The sequence below is a fragment of the Halichoerus grypus genome, chromosome 14 (assembly GCF_964656455.1).
Source record: "Halichoerus grypus chromosome 14, mHalGry1.hap1.1, whole genome shotgun sequence".
NCBI classification, from domain to species: Eukaryota; Metazoa; Chordata; class Mammalia; order Carnivora; family Phocidae; genus Halichoerus; species Halichoerus grypus.
This window is the reverse complement of record NC_135725.1, coordinates 82918666-82945241: the sequence shown is the minus strand read 5'-3', so window position 1 is coordinate 82945241 and position 26576 is coordinate 82918666. Positions and strand designations below refer to the sequence as shown.

Genomic DNA, 26576 nt, shown 5'->3' with positions numbered 1-26576 from the left:
GGCTTCTGTGTGCAGGTATTGGTAGGACCTGGCAGCGTCATTGTAGTTTCTCCGCCTCCCAAATAGTACGACTTTATTTTTCTATTATTTCAAAAGCTTTGGTTGCTAAATTGTCAGCTAGCTTAAAACTAGCAGCTTACATTCCCAGAACTGTGCAGAGAAAAAGGCTTTGTCAGTTACAGTGGTAACAATAGCTGCCAGAGTTGAACATCTCCTATGCCCCAGTCTGTGATCTCACTTAATTCCTCTAGCAACCCTGGGAGGCAGGTATCATTAGCTCCATTTCACAGATCGGGAAACCAAGGCCCCAAGAAGTTTAGTAACTTGTTCCAATATAGATACCATGTATTATATGATTCCGTTTTTATAAAAACAAACGTGTGTCTATGAAACACAAAAATGTGTGTATACATATGTAGATGTATGTATATGTATGTGTGTGTATGTATATATGTATACACACACATACACAAAGGCAGAGATCTAAGAGGAAACACACCACAGTGTTAGCGGGGGTTTGTGATGGGGAGGAGGGAGAGGAACTCAGTGTGATTTTTATTTTATTTTGTTGTATGTTATTCTGTTTCTACAACGAAAAAGTATGGTTTCTATACTTGAAAAGTTTCACTTTAAAAAAAATCAGTATTCTAGCCAGTTGTTCTTTCCAGCCCACCTTTCTTGTTTGCTTAAAGGATTTATTGGCTGTTTTGCTCTTTTCCTGTGGAAGGTGATCCGAGATCCTCTTTCCAACTTCCTCTCTAACTCCAGCCCTCTCCTGAACTGCCTGCCCGAGAGCGATGATGCTGGCGGGTCTACCTTAGAAGGGAAGACCCGACAGTGAAGGCTGCTAAGTACTTGTAAACCCCAACTTCCACTCCAAAAGAAGCTAAGACTTGTATTTTTCAGAGCCTGAGTGGGTTTTGTGATTAGGCTCCATCTTGGAGGTTTCTGTGTATACGATAGCAGTCCCTCTCCTGGTCTCTTGTTTTCACAAAAGAATTTTTTTGACATTTGACCAAAGGATGATTACAGGCCAGTGGAGATTGGTATCTGTTTATTAACTACAAGATGTTAAGAATGTGGAAATAAAAGACCCCCAAGAGAAAAAACAGATCTTCCATTCAAGGCTTGATTTGATCACCTTCAGCCTGCTACCAACTGCTTTGGTCAGAAACTACAGATGTCATGAAATTTGAGTCAATGCTAATAACTTTATTCTATTGTGCTCGGTGACTTTCACCACTGTTGAGTTTAATCCTTGGTGGTAAGAGCCAGCAGGGATAACTAGCATTTTAAGTAAAGTGCTAGGAGCTTGAAACATGTAAATTTGAAGGAGGTTTGTTCCTCTGCAGATGATTTAAATGTTAAGTACGTCCCCATGCAGGGGATACACGAAATGGAATCTGAAAACTATTATCTCCTGTAGAAATGAACTCTCAATTTACTCACTGCACAGGAAGGGCAGATTCTAGTCATTTTCACTGCCAGCAGGTGCCCTTTCTATGCATAATAGACTTCGAAAGTGTAATTAACACATGAGGACCACTGCTGCCAGTTTTTCTTCAGGTACATGCTGCTAGGGGTTTTCAGGACAACAGTGTAGGCTGTGAGAGCTTTTTACATTGCACTTGAAGATGAGGTGTTCATTGACTTCTGGACAAAGACATGTTAAATGGGACTGAGTCCAGATCCTGCTGTTGGTATCACAAGTCATGGTCCTTGGGCCCAGAGACCCCAAGAGCTATAATACAGCCTTGGGTAGAACAGAGGCCAGTAGAGCAAAGCTCTGGGCCGCAGTGAATAAATGGAAAGTATGATGCCGAAAACCCCGCAATTATGTGGAAGACTCTAATTGCACATTACAGCAGCCAATTATCTGAGTTAACTTTAATTAGAGTTATAATCACAGATTTTAATTATCTGAATAAATCCGTTTAGTACAAATGGTCTGCCCTAAATATTTCCCAAATTAAATTTTTCAAATCCCTTCCCATTTTTGGAGAGGATGGTAGAGAAAGTGCCTGGGCTTTGGATTCAGACAGACCTGGATTCAAATCTCAGTTTCGTCTCTTATTAGCTGTGTAACCATTAAAAATCTATTTTATCTCTTTGACTTGCTGTATCTTTTTCTGTAAAGTGGGTTTAATTTACCTACTTTGAAGAGTGGCTTTAGAATTAGAGAGATTGGTCATCAAGTGACACACAGGGGCCATTTAGTAAATGGTGGTTGCTCTTATCATGGTTATTATAAACATAGGGCATGGATTTTGGTTTCCAGAAGGTTTAACTCACATCAAACATTCTTACTTCTACTGCTTTGTGAGCTCAGGGGAAAACTTTGTAATTCATCTTTTCTTTTTACCCCTCAGATTGTTTTTATTTTGATTTTTTTTTTTTTTTTATTTAACTTGAGTTATTGTATGGTTGTTTTCATTTGCAGCTGTGGCATAAGAATGAAAAGAAAAGAAACAAAAGCAGATGGCAGAGAAAACGAAAGGAGTAAGACATTTCCAGCCCTTATGAATATTTAAAAACATGTGCTGCTGGTTCCTTTCTACTTTAGATCTGTACCATTTTCTTGACTTTGAAAGTGAAAATGAGAATGTTGCCTACCTTGGCTGATGGCAGCCCTGACCTTGGCCAGTGTTGGGAGGGCCTGCCCATTTCTGGGACAAAGGGATTAACTTGCTGATGAGAATCTGCGTTTCCCTTCATTATCATAATCACCATCTTATTGAGTAGTGTGTGTGTCATACTCTTTATAAACATTATTGCAAATCTTCAAAATCAAACCGTAAATAATATTTCATTATTAGCTCCATTGCATGGATTAGGAAATCGAAGCTCAGGGAGGTTTAGTGACTTAAACCACTGTCACACAGCTAAGAAATGGTAGAGCCTGTGCTTAAAATGTAAGGCCATCTGATACTAAAGCTTTCCTTACTAATATCCTCCAGAGTTTTAGAGAATAAGTTGTACCCATCACCACGATTTGGTGAAAAAAACTTTCCATGTAGGCTTCTTGATGACTACGTTTTTCATTCAGAAAATATTTGTAGAGCACTTACCATGTACCGGGCACTATGCTAATTAAATGTTGCTAATAAAAGGTCCCAGTAGAAACCATATGGTATTTGCCATGTAAATTTCCTTTTCTGCCTTACTCTTTCAGAAGTAGTCCTAAATAAGGACTACAATACAAGTCAGTTCCCAAATTGCATTGCATATTTGGGTTGTTCTGGACAATTGTTAACATGCCTTTGTGACAAAATATTTCCAGAGCAGATCAGGGCAAGTTCATGCTGTCCCCCAAAGGCCAGCCAGATCAAGAGTCAAGTTTGTAGCTAACTCCTGATGCTCTTGAGGACATGGTTGAACCAAAAATTATATCCTGTGTGTACAATTAAGGTTTGAATTTTGCAGTTGTGTTTGTAAAATGCATTGTATCTCCTGACTCTGGAAACCATTCTTCCACTCAGAGTGGGCATGCTCAGATTCTGTGTGAGAGATACTAGTTCTAGATTCTTTATTCATGTTGCGTGTTGGGTTCTGAACCCAATCCCCACATGCTGCATCATGTATTCCATCTAGAATTTTTAGCAAGCAGTCTGGAATGTGCCTGATCACAGGGTGCAGAGTCCATGTAGTGTAGGGGCATCAGTCTGGACAAAGCTATGAAGTGACTTCTGGATGACTGGGGCTGGGTCCCATCTAATCTCTCTCTTCATCAATGCAATGATTTTGCATAGGGAGTAAATTGATGCTGAAGTTAGTGGGATTATTGATATTCTTAGTGACAGAAATAGAAATCAATGAAGTGTGGTGTGATGGAAACAGAAAAACCTGGCTTTGGTTCTGGCTTCCCCATTTACTAGCTTTGAGGTCACTGAACCTCTCTCTGAGCCTCCTTTCTCTTCTGTCAAACATGAATAGTAATTACTACTGACACAAAACGGGTGTTCCATGAATAGTAGATACTATTTTTGTTAATTAATAACTATATATATTTATATACACACATATATGTGTATCTGTATATATATGTATATGTGTGTATATATATGTATATATACATATATATGTCTGTGTATATATATATAGTCTTGTCTATTAATGCGAATATATATAAATGACCCAGCAAAATCCAGTTGAAATACATGACACCCAGGTAAAATGGAAGTAGATTAGGTAGACAGGTGTGGCTAAAATTCTGTATATACCAAAGTCTGGGCTATGTAGGTTTTGTTGAAGATTGAATTCCAAGTGAGCAAAAACTGTCATTTCCATTTTGTAGCAAGTATTTATGAGTGCCTCCTATGTCCCTGGCATTGGGCACAGGAAGGTAGGAGCTTATCTATAGATGGTCCCTGATCTGATAAAACACTCCTTCACAAAAGAATTCAGGTGTCCCGGCAAGAGTAGGAGGACAGATTTTTTTCAGCTAAGAAGCAGCAAGGGACCAGGTCCAATGCTCAGGGGGCGGAAGCACCACAACAAGTGCTCCTCTGGGAGCAGTAGGAGAGGGTAAGGACCAGGATTTCAGTTTCAGACAGAAGAAGGGGGGAAGTTGGGTCTGTGGTGGGCCTGACAGGCAGGCAGTGTACAAACAATGTGTGTTGGTTGAACAAAGGCAAATTCTAGATTTCCAGGTAAATCCCTTAGTAAGATTTGGCTAAACTTGACCCTGGGGTTTGAACAGAGAGGCTGAGTAGTAGACGAGTTAAGTTTCAGGTCCAAATCCTGGCTCTGGTCCCACCGAATTCATGTCTTTGGGTGAATCACATAACCTCTCCGAGCCTCCCGTTTCCTCATCCCCAAGAGTGTAGCTAAAAATATGTTCTCTATGAAAAGCCTGGCATCTAAAAACTTGTTTGGTGTTGACAGTCACTACATTTAAATGCCCCTCCATTTCCTTCAGCACCCAAGACCGAGGATGCCAAAAGCCTTTGGAGGAAGTTTTGGACAATTTATGAGTAAACTGTCTTCCTGGTGGAAAAATGGCAGAGAGAAGAGACCGGGAGCTCTTTGCATTATCTATGCTATAGATTCGGTAGGAATCTATATTGATACTGTAGGTTCTATAGGTTCAAGTTCTCCATTTTTTTAAATTCACGTGTAATTCCTATACTGCAGCACTTAACAACCTTTTTAAAAGTGTACAATTCTGTGGGGTTTTTGTGTATTCGCAGGGTTGTGCAACCATCACCATTAATTCTAGATCCATTAGATTTTGAGTACAGTCTTTATTGTTAGTAAGGTAATTGGCCCTTATTTAAAAATAGACATTTTTTAACCTTCCAGAAGCATATATGGCAGAAAGCAAATGTTCTGTGAAAATGAGTAGGCCGTGTAGGTGGTTGGCACCAGACCCTTAACTTGGTCCCTCCAAGGTGCCCCGTCACCCAGCCTCAGCGTTGCATGCCCTCAATGGTGCAGAGACTTGCAGGGTTAGAGAAGACAGAGTGCCCCTCTACCACGGGAATGTCCCTTCCCCAGTTGGGGATGATGGCTGTCGGCTCACTGACGCGCCCTTTGGGAGCTCTCCTGATGGCAGCTTACCCACTCTGTGGGCCCTCCACCTCCTCTGCTCCTGCATCTACATCTGAGTGTCGGAACCTGGCCTGCTGGTCTCACCTTGCCGGGCCCAGTCCTGCTGCCTGATGTGACAGGGGGCAACACAGCTTGCCTCCCTTGTCCTAGTCTCTGACTAGCCTGCATGGAGCATGGCTGGCCCTGACCTCTGCTTATACAACCAAGCCTTGGCCTGGCTTTCCCTTTCTTTTTTTTTAAGATTTTATTTATTTATTTGACAGAGACACAGCAAGAGAGGGAACACAAGCAGGTGGAGTGGGAGAGGGAGAAGCAGGCTTCCCGCCGAGCAAGGAGCCCGATACGGGGCTCGATCCCAGGACCCTGGGATCATGACCTGAGCTGAAGGCAGACGCTTAATGACTGAGCCACCCAGGAGCCCCCTGGCTTTCCCTTTCTTGAGACACATTCAGTATGTAATTCCTCATTCCTCCCTGACCTGGAACCTGTCTTGGACCCAAGACTTAGAAAACTGTGGAATTTTTATGGCACAGCGTGGTGGTCTCTACAGCAAACATTCTAGACGTGTTCCTGGTCACTAACAGAGCAGGAGCCACAGACCATGTGATGCCATCATGCCTCAGCAGGGGAGGTGCCTTACCTCAGGGCAGGACTTTTGGCATAAGGGTCCTTGCCTCTCTCAGTTGTTGGCCCAGGGGAGAGTACATGAAGCACAGTGTTAACCTCAGAGCGATCTCTCAACAAAATGGGTTTATTCTTACCCTTAAACATTTGAAAGACTGAGAGGCTAGGCTAAGAAGTAATTGGATGCTGTGCATCTTGGCATGTGACATACCTTAGTCCTAGAAAAACAAAAAGAAGAACTCTTTCCCTCTTTTTAAACTTTTACATCTGGGGGGGCGGTTTACTTTCTTTTGATTTATCCATAAACCTCTTTCTCTCCTCATTTCTTTCTTCCCTCATTCATTCCTGCATTTCTATGAGAGTCTCATGGGCGGCTGGTGGCTCACAACTTGAGACTTCCCTCTGCAGCTGGCTCTGGCTGTTATGGTTCTCATTGAACTCCCTGGGGCAGTAGAGAGCCCTGTCTCCTGACCTTTTCTCTGTGATTAACTTCTCCTGCTACAGTGGTCTTAGCCATGGAGCCCTTCCTGATGTTTTCCAAGTATGTCTCCTTCCGGTAGACTGAGGAGGCACAAAAGGGCGGACCACTTCAGGCTTTGATGTTGACCTTTCCAGGTTTTCATCCAGGCCTTATCTTTGTAGCTCGTGTGTTCATTTAGGTTGGGTTCGGGGGCTCGGAGCTCTGGAAGGCATCTCCCCCAAGCCCCAAGGTTACCCCGGGAAGCCATAGGGCCCACACTGAGAAGGACACTGTACCCTGTCCCCTACCCCCCACGCTTCAGCTGCAGCGATAGACCTGTGTCGCATTAGCAAACCATCCCCAGTGCCCGACCCCGTGCACACCCCACTGCCCCACAGTTGGGAGCCCTGTATGCTGGCTCCCAACAGCACACATGGAAGCTGGGCAGTCTGTGCCTCCTCTCCCAATCTAGAATTGCTCCTGTCCTCTCATGGGTCCTCATCCCGGGCTATTGCTCATAAATCAGGGAGGGCCGGGTGGAAACCAGGCACAAAGTTAAATACTTTTTCCCCTAAGAAAACTGTGATTAACTCATGGCTTTTGTACCCCCTTCTGCTTTTCAAGCCGTATTTTCTGCCTCTCACCAGCTGTGACCTTTGTCGAGTCACTTAACCTGTTTGAGCCATAGATGCCTCTGTAAATTATGGAGCTCAGCCTTTCAAGACTGCTGCCACGATGAAATGAGGTCACCGCAGGTCCGCCCCGTAGCACCTTGTGTGTTTCCTTTACCTCAGTGCACACACAGACACTAACACGCTTATTTCATGTCTGCTGTTGGCTGTAAGCTCCGAATAGGCGGGGACCCGCGCGGTTTGCTGTGTCCTCTATCCCCGGCCCTTGGTGATGCCTGACACACAGTAATATTTGTCGGTTGCCTGACCAGCAGATGCAAGACACTGAGCACATAACAGATGTACCATAAGACGTTCATTTTCTCTTTCCCCTCCCCAGTTGCCTTTTTCAAATTCAAGCTCCTGAATGACTAGTTGATTTTTCTCTATGGACACCATGAAGCCTGTTATAATCCCGTTTCTCCCTGGAGTGCTCAGAGCCAAATTTGTGGCCCTCGCAGCAGGTGTGGAAGAAACCTCACAGCACACAGCTAGAGCACCAATTTCACCCCGGCTTGCGTTTCTTCCCTTTGCCCTATTTCTTTTCCTGCTCTTGTTACTGTATTAAATTGCTTTAAATCTTACTTAGAACAAAAAATATCCATTCATTTAAGCTAGTAAGGCAAACAGTTTTATTCTATGAAGTATCCACTTGCTGTTTGCTTTTTCAGTTACAATTGTCAAATAATTGTTGTTGTTGTTGTTTTCTTAAGGTAGCATAATGGTTAAGAGAATATTAAGCAAGAGTAGTATAAGAGACTTTGAAGTAGAAGGATTTGAGCGGGAATCACCATTAACTGTGACCATGGGCAGGTTTCTGGGAATCCTTTTTTTAATCTATAAAATGGATGGTATAAATAGGATTATTTGGGGATTAAATGAGATAAGGTGGCTAAAGCCTGCTGCACAGCCCTTGGTGTCTGGTGCGCACTCAGTATGTAGCAGCCCCGCTGTCGCTGTTCTTCCGTGCTCAGCACGTGGTCGCCTCTGCGAACGGGAGACCGTTCGGCTCTCCTGTGACTGACAGTCTAGGAGAACCATGCACATGTACATGTGCTTTATGCCAAACGGGCAACCCACACAAAAGCCTCTAAAAAGGGAGGTGTTCGCAACCACCGGGGTTACGTGAGAAGTGGCGCTCTGCTCTGATGGGCAGCAGAGGTTCAGTAGGACTTGAAGGAGGAGGGCTTGGGGCCCAGGGACACCGTCTGACGAAGGGCTCAGAGAGAAATTTAGGACAGGAGGATTCCTATGGTGAGGGGAGGCGGGGAGCTGGGTGCCTAGACATGACGTGACGGGGCCTGCGACTTGGCATAGCTGCTGACCAGCCCTCAGCAAGCAGAGTAGGGACGACCTCATCTCCTTTCCCTCCTCCTTCCACCAGCCGCGCAAAGGCTGGGCTTCCGGGAAACAGTCTGCTCGTTTTGTCTCAGCAGAATGGACTTGGGTTCTAGTCTGTTCTGCCATTGACGAGTTGTGTGACCTGCATGACCTTCATTTCTTCATCTGTACAGTGCTGGGAGCAGTCGTACCTGCCTCACACTGTTGTGGTGAGGGTCTGCTGAGAAAATGCCCGTTGAGCCCCTAGCCCGGGGCTGGCTCTTGGCAGGGGTGCAATAGACGGTGGCTGCTGGGCCCGACTCCCTGTGCACACCAGCCAGGATATCGGCCTGTCCGCCGTCCATCTGGTCACTCTCGGTGAGACCAGAGCTATGATGCTGAGTGCTCTCTGCCAAGACGTGCTGTGAGGTCTTTGTTGGTGCTTTTTCTCCCACCTCTTGTCTCCTTATTTCAGAGCAGAATCTACAAGGGACAAGCTGTGTTTACACTTTTGTTTCTTTTCCAAAAAAAAAAAGAAAGAAAAGCTCAAATGAAGAAGACTTCTTTCAGAGTTTTCTTTTCCTTTAAAAGTAGTGAACTGAGGGGCGCCTGGGTGGCTCAGATGGTTAAGCGTCTGCCTTCGGCTCAGGTCATGATCCCAGGGTTCTGGGATCGAGTCCCGCATCGGGCTCCCTGCTAGGCGGGGAGCCTCCTTCTCCCTCTGCTTCTGCCTCTCTCTCTCTCTCTCTCTCTGACTTTCATGAATAAATAAATAAAACATTTAAAAAAAAAAAAAGTAGTGAACTGAGGAAAGACTTACGGGCTCCCCTTGGCCAGTCGGGATATGTGATTAAGGAGGTGCATGCCTCTGAGAGGTGGACTGGGTACTGCAGCGTGTGAACTGTAATGCTGACTGTGCATTTTTATGGGGGAAAGAAAAGCAACACAGTGGACCTTCCAAGTCCCTGGGCAGCTCTTAGCTAATTCCTTACTGGGGTCAAAGAGGTGTTGCTCACCTGGGGTGGGGGCCCTCCCACCTCTCCGCAGGTCATCCCCCGCCCCTCCCCCTTTGTCCTGGGAAGCTGTATTTTATGTATTTGAGCAGCCAGTGTTCTTTTATTTCACCTGACTCTTTTCCCATTAGTAGCCACTCACCTCAGGGGAACATAATTAAGAGGGCTCTAGTTGTCTGGGGAAAGGAATTAAACAAATTGTGAATGTGCAGTAATAATGAACGGGGCTGCAAGACCCTTAATAAGTCTGCAGGAGCCACATTCATGCTGGGAGTGAGCTCGTGCATAGAACTTACCTGTAAGAAAGTTCTCTACGTCGCAGGCCTGAGTTCATAGGATTGGGTGAGTAGCCCCCTTGGTGTACCAGCACGTCTTTTGGCTTAAGTACTGAGCATGTGCTGTGGGACAGCCTGGGCATGGCCATCCGACAGCCCTGGGTTTGAATTACAGCTTCCCTATACTAGCTGTGTGACCTTGGGCAACTTACTTCACCTTTCTGAGCCTGTTTCCCAGTCTGAAAATGTGGATAATAGCACTACCTTGGAGAGTTATCTTGAGGATTCTGTGTAAATAATGCATAAAAGCAGCTGGGTTATAGTAGCTCAATAAATATTATAATGTTCCTTTTCCCCTTAATAGGATTCATATTAAACATACCTTTCAGGTCAAGGTCCTTATATTGTCACTGCCTTGACACCAGCAACAGACGTTCTTTCCTTCGCAGGGAAGAAGGAAGAAAGAGTAGTTTCTGCTCTTCCAGAATGTAACTGATGAAGTCAGATAGTGCAGTAGTTCCCGAGAACGAAGGCCTAATAGAGATCCACGCTGTTCCGCTGTTCAGAGATGCACGATGGCATCCCACAGTTGCAGCCAGCCACAGGGCAGCTGTGACACGGTTGTCGTGGCCTGCCTGTGTGTGAACTTGGTCAGAGCTGTTAATATGACCACCGCTTTAATTATGTGCACTCTTGGTTCCACACATGTTGTGTCTAATTGCCATTTACAATGTCTCCAAAATCGCACTCGGAATCGGCTTTGAGATGCAAAGTCACTGCGAATACTGAAAGGCACCCAGGGCAAAGCACGGTGTTCATTTGCTATTAGTCAAACAGATATTTGCATTGCTGTGTTCTTGAGAAGCAACAAGCAAGTTCTTTGGGGGACCTAATAAAGGACGGTAGCTTCTAGATGAAGTTGGATTATGTCTTGTTACTGAGATACCCTTGGGAAAACATGCACACTGATGACTGAATCAAAATGATGCAGGGTGGTCGGACTCCGAATGTTGAAGGAGTGTTTTAGGAATCGCTTAAACAAACGTATTTTGCTGTATTTTCCTTTTAAGGTGAGCGATCAAGAGTGATAGGTGGTTTTTAAATTTTGTCATTGTAAGTGGTGAGGAAGTAACAAATTACAGTTTACTTGTGGTCTTTTGCATCCTTGGTGGTATATAAAACCAAGAGTAAAGGTTGCCGTCCGAAGAAAGTGTCAAGCAGCCTACTGAGCTCAGCGAATAGAAGGGTGATGAGAGTGTGCTTGGTGTCAGCAGGACATGTGCCTGATGATGCCCAGCAAGCACCTCACACTCATAAGGGAGTCTCGACTGTCCTCACCAGGGCTTTGCCAGGTATCCCTCAGAACCAGGGCAGGAACAAGAAATCATTCTTCGGGTGCTAAGCAAATGGGTCCAGTGGGACCAGCCATGTCAGGGCCTTAGAGAGAACCCATCTGGGCATGAGAAGTTACTGAGCCTACCCTGTGCTACTCCCGTAACAGGCACTTCATGGGTTATCTCCAACCCTTGCAACCGTCCTGGAAGATTTCCAGTGGGGCAGGTCCTGCCCTTTTAGGAAGCACTTTGCCAAAAAATAACAAAAGGTGTAAAAAAAAAAAAAACAAAACAAAACAAAACCAATAGCACACACACACACACACAGACACACACACACACCAGCCCTGCCTTTTTAGGAAGCACTTTGCCAAAAAATAACAAGGTGTAAAAAAAAAAAACCAAACACACACACACACACACACACACACACACACACACACACACACACACACACACACACACACACACACACACACAGCCCTGCCTCTTGATTTAGTAATTCCATGATTGGGAATTCATGCCCATGAAGTTGTTCATTTTCATTACTGCATGACTTATAGTGAAAAGTCGGAAGCGACTTAATATCTAACTCTGGAAATAGGGTGCAGTAAATTAAGGCATATCCACAGCTGGTGGAATGTTACACAGTCTCTAATCACAAAGATTGTAGTCTAATATGGGAGACGTTAACGTGGCCAATGAGAAAACAATAAAATATGTATGCACTCTATAATTTCGAAGATATAAATATGTTTGTTAATGTGGGCCAATACTGGATAAGAAAAGTGTGAAAATAAAAAGTAGCATTAAGGTGATGTGATCCCCCTCCCCCAAATTTCTCTTTACAATAAAAAGCCAAAGAAAAGAGGTTTCCAAAGAAAGTGAGTCAGTAGCTACAATAACTTTGAGGTTTACTGAGAATAGAAATTTTCAGAACACACCTAGAATTACCCGGTTACATATTTGCTACATTGAGATGTTAAGGAGACTCTGGGTTTCCTTTTTCCCCCCATTTTCCTCTCCCCACTTGGAATTTGTAATTAGTATCTTTGCAGAGCAAAATGCAGTCAATTCAGGGAAGTATTTGAGGCTTTGTAAGCAAATGATGACAGTGTAAAAGGTATTTGTCTAAATTTGCATTTATACAAAACATGGAGCTGCTGTGATTTCAGAGTAAATGTGCTTTCAATATTTTCTAAATACAGAGCTGTTGCAGCCCTAACAGTACTTGGCTAAGAAATTGCACGTCTATGATAGGCCATAATTACTCTTTGGGAAATTATTGGGCTTAAAAAAAATGCCTACCTAATGATACCTGAAGGGTGAGTCCCACTTTGTCCCATTTTGCATCTGTAGTCACTTCTGCAAGACTCCTTTTCCTCTCTTTCAGAGTATCACTGATTTTAATTGCAGGACAAAAGGGCATGGCATTAAAACCTACATATTTAAAATTCTAGAAAACATTTCTTTTTCGGGTAAGAGCCTTTAGTTATACAGAGACTTTTGCAGTATTTATTTTCACGTCTTTCTCACACTTGTTTGAACGGTCTTTTTCTGTACATTAACTCATTTGCTGGAATTTCAGTTCTGAAATTCTAATTAAAACTCCACATCCTTTGTCATTTGCATGATTAAACGTAGGAGCTGGAAAAGTTGATGAGATTTGGTTAAATATTATGGATTGGAGTTTTTCTCCCTTCTCTGTGTTAGGCTGTGCTTCTGGACAAATTAATAAGTGGCCATTTTTCTGGAATTCTGCACTCTTCCTGCTTCCTTTCATTACATTAGGCAAGGTTCCACTAGATGAGACATTTGCAGTCTTAAGACTTCCTGCCAGGGTTCAGACTTTGTATTTTTGACATTGAAGCTGTCGTGTTCCTGAAGCTACTTAATTAGAAACACATTCATTTCAGTGTACACTGGAAAAAGCTTGGACAGCAGAGCCCGGCACACTGGGAAGTTTGAGCATTTGTTTGGCTGGCAGCTAAACTAATGGTTTACAGTTTAAGCGAAAAAAATATCATAGGGCATTTCCTTGCCCCTAGAAGCGAAGAGAAGCTGAATGTGCACAGCAGATACCTTTTTTTAAAAAAGGAGAGAGGAAGAAGAAGAAAGCAAAGACAAGACAACTCCACTTTCACTGCAGTTGTGTGTATAATTCTTTCTTTGGCTATTATCAAATACAAAAGTCTTCTAGAAGAATAGTTCCCGAACTGTGCTGCTAATATTCAAGTCTGTTTTACAGGCTCCCAAGATATGTTACTGCTGAGATCTGTAGTAAGGAGGACATTTTATATTCTGGGAAAGGATTTTTGCTTGAAGAATTTTATTTGTTGAATGGTGATGAGGGAATTGTGCCCTCTCTTATTTTTAAATGTTTGAGCAATTTTAAAATGCACATCTGACGTTTAAAAACCTTCATTCCCTACCCACTGCTTTCAGGATAAAGCCTAAACTCCTTAGTATTCAAGTGAAAGCACACCTCTGTGTTCTCACTTCTTACCCCTCTGGTTCCCCCCACCCTGTTCCCAAGAAAAGCCATCCTTGCAGATCCGCTTGCAGTCTCCTGGCTGCCCCAGAGGAAAGGTGCCTGGTCACCTTGATCAGAGCCAGGTATCTTTGCTCTAGGCTCACAGAATAACTCTTGCACCTTTCATAGGATGTGTTACATACTGGAGAGACCTGGGGAAAAGGTGCCTGCTCGCTCTCTTCCTCCTACTTCTTGACCTCTCTCCCCTACTGTCCCATTGATGGGAGGTGGGCCCAGGGATTTTAGGTTCAGTGTTATGAAGTCCTCATGGCCCAGAAGAAGAAACTTCAGAGTCCTCCCAGGTTTGCTGCTTCCTTTGTTTTATGGCTTTAGAGGAGGGATTTAAGCTCTCTGGGGCTGTTCTCTCCTCTGTAAAATGGGGATAACGCCTACCTTATGCCATTGTTGTGTGGATTAGGAAAGATGAATTTGAATTTCCTCATATAATGCTTAGCCCATTTATTGGTAAGTAGCATCATAAATGATAATGTGTGTGAGCGCACACACACACACACACACACACACACACACACACACTCCTGAAACTAAAGGAAATCAGTCCATAATGCCCAGGTTTTAAGAGCTTTGGAGTTGGGTTCTCTACTCCTGCTCAGTCACTGACTTAGGGAACCATTGCCCTCCCTGTGAATGAAGCAGTTGAAAGGGGCTTTGTGAACTGGGGTGTCATTGGATGGCATGTGTGCCCTTGGTGGGGGAAGGCTTGCTCGAAGTTCCTCACGTACTTAGGCCAGTCAGAATGGACAGTTAGATCACATCTCTGGATGGCAGAAGGAAACAGCAAATAAAACAATCATTTTTCGCCGAAACGCATCATGCCTTCCATTCAACCTTGTTAACTGCTTTTTCTGTCGTAATTGTGGCAATAACAGTTTCCTTTTGTGCCAGGAACTGTACTAATCATTTGACGTGTATTCTCTCTTGTTCTGATCATGAGCTGCCAATTTGATTCCAGTATCCCATTTTAAAGATAAGGCAACTGAGGCTGTGTAGTCACAGAGCTGCTCCTGAGGGATTAACGCCAAGGTCGGTGCTCTTCCCACCACCCATGCTGCTTCTCAGGCTGCCCACATTTTGAAATTCTCCGGAAGTTTCTAGGCTTGGGAACAAAATGTCACATTTAGGATTTTTGTTGTGAAAGGAAATGTAACTGTGCATACGTTTATTAAAACAGTTTTTCTCCAAATAGTGAACCATCTGTAATTTTCTGTCGGAAGCAACAGACATTAAAGCAGCTGTGTGTCTCTGTTTCTCTTCACAGTGCTCCCATGCCCTACCTCATAGGAATCCATTTAAGTTTAATGGAGGTAAGTTGGCGCCTTTCCTCCCCAGATCTCTCTACTTGCAGCTTTGTTTTGCTATGTGGCAGTGGAAAAGACACAGTCTCTGGATTCACAGCTCTGCACATGGGAGCATGTCGAAGCAACACCTCATATGCAGCCCCCTCCCAGGTGCACAGAGCTGAGCGTTCAGCGGAGACTCTTTCCACTGGGCTCTGGTTTCCAGTGTTTTTCCACTTTGCTTGGAGATTGTCAATTTTCATGGGTGAGGGAGTGAGGTTCAAAGAGGCAGGAGGAAGGGGTTCTTTAAGGGTTTGAATGAGGGAAGGGAAATTGCTTGCTTTTCAAAATGATGTTTATTCTAAATCACTGTAACAGTATTATGTTTTCATTGTAGAGCATGTGGTATAAGGAAGTACAAAGAAGAAAGTTAAAATTATCCACAATACCATTATTTCCAGATTCAACTACTGTTAGCATTTCATTATTCTTCCTCCTAGTCTATATTCTGTGAATATATATTTTGTATGAATGTGCATAACTGGTTGTGTGTGTGTGTGTATAATTTTATGTCTGTTTCACTTAACATTATGGCATGGGGATGTCTACATGTTTTTAATCTACTCTCAGTAATAATAATTTTTAATTTGTTGCCTGTGAGCCCACTGTTTGGATATACCACAACTTAACCATTTTCCTATTATTGTTGGACACTTAGGTTGTTTATCCTTTTCCGCTATTATAAATAGCATTTCAGTGAACATCTTTATGCATAAGGCTTTATCTGCATTTTGACTTATTTCCTTAGCACAGAACCCCCAAAGTAGAAATGCTTGGTCAAAGCTATGAATCTGGTGCCAGATTGCTTTCTGCATGGCTGTACCAATTAGATAGCAGTTCTTTTAAAGGACTTTTCTGTGCTTTTGTAAGTGCCATTGGTTCGTAGACATGAACCTTAAGCTTTTCCCTCCTCAAGAGAGAGTTTAAATTTGTACTAGAGCAAAACGGGGTGGGAGGTGGGGGCTTGCCTGTTTTGCACAGGAGATACGCTCTCAGAGGGAAAATCTAGAGCCATGTCCGTCTGTGATGATGCTTTGCATGTCTTAAAGGAAGTGCTACTTCTCTTCTTCTGTTCCCTTCATTTCACGTCGACGAGGACCACCTGCTTCTTCACTAACTGTTGCACGCTGTGCTATTGTGCTTACGAAAATGAAACAAGTTGGTTATCGAAAAACCTGTTTGTTTGACATTGAGAATCTTGATCAAAATAGACCACAGAAATCTGCTCAAATTTCTAATTTGACAGGACGGCCATGTGGCTCCTACATTCTGTTAACAGTTCCTCCTTGTCATCACCCAGCCCTGAGCACATACAGTACACAGTTTATGGACTATCTTGGATGGTGTATTTAGATCAGATTGAAGAGATTTCTTCTGTGTTTTACCTTTGTTTGTCAAGTTTAGGGGTGTATTCAAAGCTCCTGTGTGAAAAATTGGAAGCGAATCCTTTCTCGTTGACCTTTCATGCCTGTTCTTGCAGAGTTTGAAACACGAATCTAAAGACCATTTGGTCTATCAGAGTCCACAGCTCTTTCCTGCCCCTCCTCCTGCCTTCCAGACTGTTCCAGCACGGGCTTTTTCAGACTCCTTTTCATGTGTCTTTACCTTCAGCATTGTCCACGTTTCTAGTCTTAGCTTGCTTTTCTTCTCCACATGCCCTCTAGTCTTCTCGAGTAAGGCTTTTTGCTTCAGCTACCAAGGTAATGTCAGTGACTCTCGGCTGTGATTCTAACACTGGCATCCCTTTCTGGGGACTTCAGATGCAAAGTTTCAAGTGCCAGTTGACTGTCCCCTAATGTCCTACAGATGGCTCAAACTCAGACTTCCCCAAACAATGCATTACACGCACACACGCATGCACGCACGCACGGCCTCCCGGTGCTCCCCATCCCTGTGAGTGGCACCGCTGCCTGAGAAGGCACCAAGGTGGGACATGCGGAGCATGGCTGAGGGCTCCTCTTCTTCAGTTCTTTCTCTCTAAGTAGCCACCGCGTCTCTGACTGGACTCTCACCCTGTTCCTTCCTCACTGCCTTCATTGACCTTTTTTCTTTGCTCTCTTGGATTCTTATGAAGCCTTCCTCATTCATTTGATAAGCAAAATGCAGGCCTCCGTGTTCCAGACATTTGCTAGGCTGTGGAGGGATGAAGATGGAGATGAAATTCAGAGCACAGTCCCGACATCTGGAGGAGAGCCTTCCGCCTCGTCCCTGTACCTCTACGGCCCACCTCTCTGCCCTCCCCACATCTGCTCAGTCTCCGCCGCTGTCGTGCCTCATGTCCCCTCACTGTCCCTTGCTAGCCAGTGCTCTCAGTGATCCCTAAACACACACGCCCCCCCCCAACACCCCCGTGGCTAAGCCTGCCGTTCTCCAGTTCTTCCCAAAAGTCCCCCAGTTGTCATCTTTCACTTCCTGTACCTCTTGCTCTGGATGATAGCTGTCTGCTTCTCTGTCCTCTCTGTCATCCCTAGGAGTATGAGTTCTTTGAGAACAAAGACTGTGCTTCGTTCTTGTGGTGTCCTCAGCACTCAGCAGGACGCCGAGCAGGTGCTTTCTGAAAAGGACTGAGTGCCTGCTTGGAAAACTGGAATTCGGAACACATTTAGAGCCTCCAATAGGCATCACAATTTCCAGGGAACCCAGCACTATAATTTTACTTAAAGATGGAGTAAATTTTTGACTTTTTATATGATTATAAGGCATTTTTTAAAAGGCCTTTGGTAGTAAAACATGCAGTGCAAAATATACATAAATTTTGAAGCTAAAATTTGAGACAGTTTTGCGTTTAGGTAAATGGGTGCAAGTCTACTCTCCTCAGCCTTTGAAGGGCTTTAAGTGAGAAGGTTCAGGAAGCACCAGTCAAGATAAATCTTAGACCTGTTTGAACTTGGGGAGGGGTTTGCCATGCTGAACTCCTGTGTGGTCAGCACTAAAACAGAAATAGTTGTCGCCCCATTCTTGAGGCCAGCCAAGCCACTTTCCAGACAAAGTCGTCTTTCCTGGGTGTGTTGGGCAGCCATGAACTACCCAATCATGGGATTGGGTCTATCTCCTCGTGTGGGTTTCAGCTCAGACTCCAAGTGCTCTAGTCATTCCTTTTGATTGGGTTTATCTGGTTCTATTATACCCTTCAAGGGAGAGAAATGCTTTCCTGAGATTTCTTCCAGGAACTATGGGCTGTAATGCTCGGGGAGGAGCTCGTACCTGGGGCCAAAGGAAAGCTCTTTAAGGAGGGAGCTCGGGAAGGCCCATCTCATCTCGCACACTAGTTTTCTTACTGGCAATTCAGCAAAAAGCTTATTTTTGACTGTCTTGTTATTTTTTCTTGAAAGCTATAGGCACCTTATTATGCCTTTGCATATGTGCCAGAATTTTTTAAACTTCAAATGAATGTGGCAGATGTTCATAAAAGTTTAGAAAAAGCTACCATAGGAAGACTTTTTAACCATTTTTATGACACTCAAATTTGTTGCACAAAAGGAAATATAAATTATAACCTAGTGTTCTCATTTGAAAAAAGTTATTTTGGGGAAAGACCTCATTCTGGTCTTCCTGCTCTACCAGGATGCCCTTGCTGTGTGTTAAATGGTAACCTCGTCCCCTTAAAGAGTCCTCCTTCCTTCTAAAGTGACAAGTTTATAGTTGATCGTGATTCTTACCCCTCCTTCTGCCTTTTTATATTCTTTCTCTCATTTAAGCAAACATTAATTTGAGGCTAGTGGTAAGTTAGCAGGATAGCCAAGGCTATTGGCATAGACCTAGTTTCTTCTTGGAGAGAATGATCTTGTTAGCTGGCAGCTAGGAAGTACCGAAACGTGGCCAGATTACACAGTGGCTGTTTCCTTTCATTCTTTCAACCTCAGTTCAGTTCAGGAGACGTTTCTGCCGCCCCTCTTCTGCGCCATGGCTGGTAGCAGGTGCCAGGTCACATCTGGTCGATGGTGCTTCTCCTGTTTGATAAATGAAGACTGTCCTTTCCAAGCCTCACAAACAATGCTTTGTGGCCAGGCCTCAGAGCGACATGAGGGATGGATGCAGGATATCATGTATGTATCAGTCCTGGTGGCAGAATGCTCAGGGAGGAGGCAAGGAAGTATAGTGGTGAGAACGTGGGCTCTGGGTGCTGGCTCCCCTCCTTCCTGCTTATGCGATCTTGGGAACCGTAATTGACCTCTTAACCTCTGTTGTCTTATGTATCAAGTGAGGGCAATGGCCATCTCTCCCTTAAAGGACCGTTGGGGGATCCAGTGAGGTCATGCTTATTGGGTGCCTCGCACAGTGCCTGGCACATAGAGTTCAACAGAGATCAACAACCATTGCTGTTTTTATTTCCTCAGTGGCCTTAAAGCCATTTACATTGATAAGCTGATGGCTTTGAATTCTGTTTCAGAGACACTTAGGTTACCAGGCTCATCATCCTCATCACCTGGGGGAAGGAGAATGTCAACAAAACTGGTTTGTGCTCGCCCTGTTGTCTCCTGGTTTGCAGTGCCAGAGACTATGTCAGGGATGGGAGCAGCACTTTTGTAGAATTTGAACGTACTGTCAGTCCCCTGCTGGACCGCTCCCCTGCTGTAGGAATTTCGGGCATGATACTTTGTCTCTCTGTATCTTAATTTCTTCATTTGGAATAGTCGTTAGTATCCATCTTTTAGGATTGTGGTAAGGATTAAATAAGGGAGTCCTGTATGTGCCCAGCATGTCCCAGGGCCTGGCCTGTGGTAGGATGCAGTCTACATCCCCTTCTACAGGAATGTTTCGAGATCCTTCTGCGTACCCAGGCACTGCATCATGCGAGGAGTTCTGTATGAAATGGTGAATGTCACATAATCCCTGCCTTCACAGGGTTTTGTCTGGAGCAGACAAGTGGAAAGTAAGTGCAGTGAATTTGGGATGCCATGGGTCTGGTAGGGCAGACACCGCATCTAGCCTTGAGGGGCGTGCTTCCGAGAGGAAGGGACTACCTAAACTGAAACCAGGGAAACTGGGAACGGCATCGGCAAAGACTTAAAATGAACACGATGGAGTTTTCCAGAAAGTATGAGTAGTTCAGTATCGGACAGGAGCACAGAGCTGAAGGGAGAGAGGAGAGCTGAGGTAGGCAGGCAAGGGCCAGGCCATCCAGGGCCTTGTAAGCCTTGTTAAAGAGTTTGAACTTTATAGGGCAATGGAGAGCCATTGAAGTGTGTAAATAGGGGAGGGACATGGTCAGGCCTTCTCCTTCTGGGCCATTAGAAACACAGTCCTTCCATATAAAATGCTTGGAAACTGCTTAACCATGTTAATAAAGTAAATTGATATTTATAAAGATCAAGGTAATTCTTTAGTAAATTACACACCACGACCATATATATAAAATTCAGATGTGTTAGCATCCCAACCCAAGCTTCCGATTGGCCCCTTGCTACCACGCTGCGGCGGAGGTGTTTGTGCTGATGACTTTCTTCAGGGGTTTAAGCACCACTTTTACTAGATTTTGTCTTTTCCTCCCTGTTTCCGAGTACTTTTTTATGAATTAGATATTCTTTCTACAGCCCAGTTTGAGGACATAAATTTAGATTGTATACTAAGTGATAGTTCAGGCGGTAAGAACAGGGGGAGTGAGACCCAGAAACCAGGCTCACAGGCCCCTAGCCACCTCTCCCATCACACTGCAATGTCAGGAGGCATGTGATAGGTACATGAGGGCACAAGGCCAAGGTCACAGCATTCCTCTCTCTTTCTCTCCGTCCTTTACCTGGGGAGGCTTGGCGGGAGCGTCTAGGCGCCTGATTTTGCAGATGCACCAGATGCTTGGCACAGCACTGGGCCACCACATCCAGGGACCAAGTTAGAGCTCTTTTTGGTCTGTGGGAGCCAGAGGCAGCATTTGCATCTGCAGTGGGGCTCCTGGTGTAACTGGCGGGCTCCCACACAAAAATCACAGCATTTACTTATTTACAGAAAAGAAAAATAACCTTTCTTTTTTTCCTATGCATCTCAAAGAACCCGAATTTCTGTCAAATGAGTTGGCACAATTTTAACTCGTTTTTTCTTTTCATTTTTCCCTCGGCATAGAAAGTCTTTAATCCTTTGTTCGCCTTTTTTTTATATATACATAAATTAATTTTTACACCGTTTCATAGTGAGTGGAGAAGAGTGTTTCCTGTTTACCATTGTGCCATTTTGCTTCTTCACAGGCCTCCACAGGTAGACGGTAATAAGATATAGTTCACACTTGTTGATGCTGAGATAGATGCAAAACTCTGAGCCATGATTATATTCAGATGTAAGTGGTGGCTTACATATGTATCTGCACAGGAATTGAGAAATTCCTTGTGAGATTTATTTGTTAGTGCTAAATAATCCTATTCTTGCTTTATAAGAAGGTGATACTTGCATGAAAAACTCCACCTGGCAGTTTTAGTCACAGGCTCACGGGGAGAGCTTTGGCAAGAAGGGGAAGGGGTTGGGACATCTTCTGAATCCTTGCTCAGCACAAGACACCGTGCCAAGTACTTTACCCGTTTTCACTTTCGAGCATTCCTCCGGATCTCCCTGCCAGGCAGGGGGTATCCATATTTGCCAATGGGGAAGCTGAGGCTCAGGGAAAGTAATTTCTATCCAGTCCCTCTGCTACGGTGGGTTTGTGAGGACCCAGAGCCTCTGCTCTGTGCACCTCTCCTCGGGCTGTGTGGATCATGCCTGGCCCTGTCCCTGTGCTGGGCAGAGGCCCCAGCTTTGCATGAGCTTTTCCTTCTCGGGGCGGCCCCCATGCCATGCACTGGGGATTGTGGTGAGGGGATGGGAGAGACGCATCTGGCAGCCTCACATGCCTCCAGAGAAGAGATCTGAGTACACTTGTATCTGGGGCCGGGTTACTTAGCCTCTCCACGACTTCATTCTCTCCACAGTAAAATTAAGTTTATATTACCTGTCTCAAGGAGTTGTGAGATTTTAGTTGATAAAGTGGATGTGAAGAGCTTTTTAAAAACACTATATCAAGCATTATTCTTTGCAGTGAGGCGTGAAGTTTAGATCACTTGCTGGCACTTGCTTTATCATATAAAGAAAAAAGTAGTTGGACAGTAACTTGGTTTTGCAGGAATTTCCTCAGCATACTATTTGTTATCATGCAGAACATCACATGTGAGTCTCTGTCACATGCGCAGCATTCAGAGTGACAGTTCGGCAGCTCTGTTCAACTTAGGGCCTGAAGGAGCTCCTGCATTTCGCCTGTTGGGTTTCCCCTGGAAGCGCTCTCCTCTTCCCGTGGCATCTACTTTTAAAATGAGTGTGATTCTTAAATGTCACTTATCCTAATGTTGGAATTAGTTAATATAAAACAATTTAAAGCTCTAGTAGTAATTTATGTAATCAAAGGGAACAAGTACTTCTGGCTGATTTAAGTATCTCTTGCAGTCAGTACATTTTCAGTCTAATTTGTTGTGACTGAAATGTTCTCTTGTGAGATGAGATAAGCCTCTGTTATAGATTAGAAAAACTGAGTAATTTATGAGGGAGAATCCCAGTAGAAAATGTGAAACCATCATTGATGCTCTTGTTTGCCAATTTTCCTATCATCACTTAGCCAGTCATTATATGTAAGTTCCGCTTAGCAATGTGAAAATTGACTTCAAAGAAAATTTAGTTTATAAACTGTTACTAAGAGAAGCTTGAACTAATCAAAATCCTGTCAGATTAAGAAAAGGAGCGGCACGTGGGGAGGCTGTGTAGCAGAGTGGAAAGGACTCCTGGGCTCTACAGTTAGGTGCCCTGGATTCAAGTTCTAGCCCAAGCTAACGTCTAGTGCAAGTCAAGGTAACTTTAAACAAGCTCCTTTGTTGAACCAAGAGGTCAGTCTTTTTCTGGGGGGGGGGGGGCGGGTATTATTACTGCATCACGTAGTTAGACTACTCTGTACAAAGAATTATTGTGTTGTCTTCTTAAGAGATGCCTGTTCAAGGGGCGCCTGGGTGGCTCAGTCGATTAAGCGTCTGACTCCTGATTTTGGTTTCATGGTCTCGGGGGCCTGGGATCGAGCTCCGCGCTCAGCGGGGAGTCTGCTTGAGGATTCTCTCTCTCTCTCTCTCTCCCTCTGCCCCTCCCTGCCCCCTGCTCACATGCTCTCACTCCCTCTCTAAAATAAATAAATAAATCCATTTTTTAAAAAGAGAGAGATGCCTATTGGAAATACTTAATGATATCAACCACTGAATGAAGGTCTACCGGTATACATGGCCCTTGAGCCATATCATTTCTAATTGTCACTCTGTGAGGGGAGTGTGGATTTTGCAGAGAGGATTTTATGGTTTCTCTTTGAGCCTCAGACACCTTGCTTTTAAATGGGTAGATTCCCCACTTCATAGGAGTTTTTAATGAGGAGTAAATGAGGGAATTGGTACCTGACACATGGTAGGTGCCAAATAAATGGAAGCGACTATACATATGTCAATATTATATAGTTAAAAGGCATCTACCTAAGATTGACTTTCCCCTCTTTCTCAGCCTCCTTTTGTATTTTTTAGTGAGTGACTTTTTCTAAATTGACATTAACTCAAAGGCACTTTTAACCCAGCACAGCCACATGGGACTGGTGACTTCTTTTCATAAAGTCCTGGCAAGTGATTAGGGGTGGGGCCGTTGTGGGAGCCCAGAGACCAGCGTGTGATGATTGAAGAGCCGTACCCTTGGCCTAGGCAGATCCTACTTGGAATCCGGGCACATGTGGTTTTGTTTAACACCATGCTCCGCAGACTCATGGTCCGGGTTTGTGACCATCAGACATTTGTTGTTGATAGGTGAGGTCACCACAGTAGGGGTGTTTGTCAACCAAATTAAACTTCCTCTTAATGACCTAAAATAATTGATTCGGAAGGCCTTTAAATGGGCCACAGCAATGTGTAAGCAGGCTGAAATCTGGTATTTTCTGCACAGATTATTGCGTGTTATTGTTTTGCTTCTTGGGGGGAAGATATGGATGGACCATGGGCTTTTAGGGCAGGCAGTGAGCCGAAGTTTGAATCCCAGCCCCACCATTTGTCTGCGTGGGATGTGGGCTAGTCCCCGAACTCCTGTGCACGCGTGCCTTACCATCTGTGAAATGGGGCACCTGCCTTAAAACGATGACAGTTAGAAATAATGTGACTAAAATTCCACGCACATTAGTTGACCCTCACTCAGTGATAGAGATTATTGTTAATAAAGTATTTCCAGTGGGCGTCTCTGAAGAAGATAGCTTAGTAATAATTTTGTACAAAGTGGTCAAACTCTGATGTAGTAACGTACCTTTTTTTTTCCCCTGCTAAACTGATTTCTCCATAAACTGCTTTCTGTACTAAACTTAAACGCCCATAGAGAAAAGTGTGACTAAAATTGGAGTCTGTAAACCTCTCTTTACATATTGTTTGATTCTCAGCTGATTTCAAAATGAATTTAAAGTTGAGTATTTAAGATCTATGCCATGTAGGCTACAAGAGAAGTGAGTTTTTTATTTGCCTTTGGATTCAGACATTAATGACCTGAGCTTTGGCCTTTGCAGGTAGAGTGGGGCCACCATATTATGTTTGTTAGAAATAAAGGCATGGCTCAGGGCTTTTCCTAAGTTTGATCAACAGTGGCACTAAAGTTTGCTTTTGTGTTTGGAAGTTATCAGTATCCCACAGAGTGGTTTATGTGTCCTGCCTAAAATCCTTCCCTTCATAAACCCAAATATCTGACAAAAATCTAAGAGCTGCAGGCTGGGGCTGCCTAGGGTTCTGGACATGTCTTTAACCAAATATAATATATGTTAAACCTTGGCATCAATTGTTTTGAATGATTTACTGGTAATAAATTTATATCCTGCCTCTTCAGCATTTTATTGCATATATTTTGTACTGACCGAATGGGTTAAATTATGAAGCTTGATAAGTACATATGCACATTACCCATCCCTAGCTTTAAAAGAAAAAAAAAGAGGAAGAAAAAGATAGCTATGAGTTTGGAAGTCATCCCAATTTTTAAAAATAAGAGAATTTGGACATTTTGGCATATGGGGCTTTTTAAATGAAATTTCATGGAACTGAAAACAGTCAATTTTAGGTTTCCAAAAATTGTTTTGATTTTCATTGGTATAAATTTGCTGCACATGGTTTTAGGGAAGTTCTGAGAGATGCATTTGGGACTTCGGGGTTGATTTTTTTTTTTTTCCTGAGATTTGTGATTTATTTTTAAAAGGTGATTTTTTTTTTCCCCCAACTCAAAGTATAAATCGGAGGAGACAGAGTTCCATTTCTAGGACAGCTTTTTTGTAATGACATCGTTAAACATTGCCAAACAACTGGACTTGGGGGCTGAATTATTGAGCATCATTTCGGCACCATTTGGACAGTACACGGCAGACACCTCTTCGCCCATCTCGGAGTTAGAATCTCGGGGCCAAGTGATTTGGGCCGTTCCATTAGCAGCAGCTGCTGGTGATAAGCACTGTGAGAGTCACCTGTGTAGGGTCAGGCTTATTGCACATCAAGGTTCGGCAGTGTCGGAAGAGAGGGAAGATGCCCAGGAGGGGGCTCCAGGCCACCTGCTGTGTGAGGATCAAAGGGTTGAAAGGTCAGAGGGCGCAGCTCCCTTAACCATATCTGTCTGTGCAATAGCTATTTCAGATTGTAAATCTTGGCGATTTCATTAAGTCCTCCTGGCTGCTACTGGGGCATTGAAATAATAAAATTTTATATCTGTTGCCTTTCCTGCCTCTGGCAGCCAGGCTGATACATTCTCTGCAAAATGGGGCGTCTTTATGAAAACCTTTCCTGGAATGATCAGAGCAGCCCTAATGAAGCTCCGAGTTGGGAAGTTGGGGTTCGCAGAACCTCATCCTCTGGAATAGTTTAAAAAAAAAAAATGCACACAAACCATTTAGCAGCCTTTGTGATTTATGTAACACCTCTTTTCTGAAAAGCAGGTCACCAAAATATTACATATTGCTAAATGCTTCATCTTACACATAGGAGGAAAGGTGTGTTTTCTTGGTGCGGCTGCTTTATTAAATAGCCCGTCCTGATGACGCCAGGGCCCATTCTCTTGGGCTGCCCCAAGCCACTGGACAGATATTACTTCCCACTCGGCAGGCCTTTTGGGTGTTTTTAGAGTCATGTCTCCTGAATATGATTTTCCAAACACTTTTCCTAGATCTTAAAGTTGTTATGGACCTTTAGGGCTCCTTGGCTCTTGGGCAAGACAAATCACAGTAATGGCTGCCCCTTTACTGCCCATATGTTTAAGACCCCCTGTAGTTTGTTTGAAAAGTTAAGAGATTTTCACAGTGAAGGTGCCATTTCTGAAATTTAAAGTGTTCCTTTTCACCGGGAGATAAGTTCACTCTGATTAAGTCCGTAATTCTCACTAAGCCATGTTTATGGGGGCAATAAACAATGTTTCAGCGTGCTTGTTAAATTGGGTTTCCAACCTCTCCACTC

The 26576-nt window shown here is 43.9% G+C and overlaps 1 protein-coding gene across 7 annotated transcripts in view; it reads left to right on the top strand.

Annotated features, from left to right (window-relative positions):
• DENND1A (DENN domain containing 1A) overlaps positions 1-26576 on the top strand; it is a 498150-nt gene that overhangs the window by 282274 nt on the left and 189300 nt on the right. For all 7 annotated transcript variants that reach the window (XM_036107896.2, XM_078061741.1, XM_078061742.1 and 4 more), the window contains one exon: positions 15060-15105. In XM_036107896.2, coding sequence (XP_035963789.1) covers positions 15060-15105 — 46 coding nt within the window. The remainder of the gene's footprint in view (positions 1-15059; positions 15106-26576) is intronic.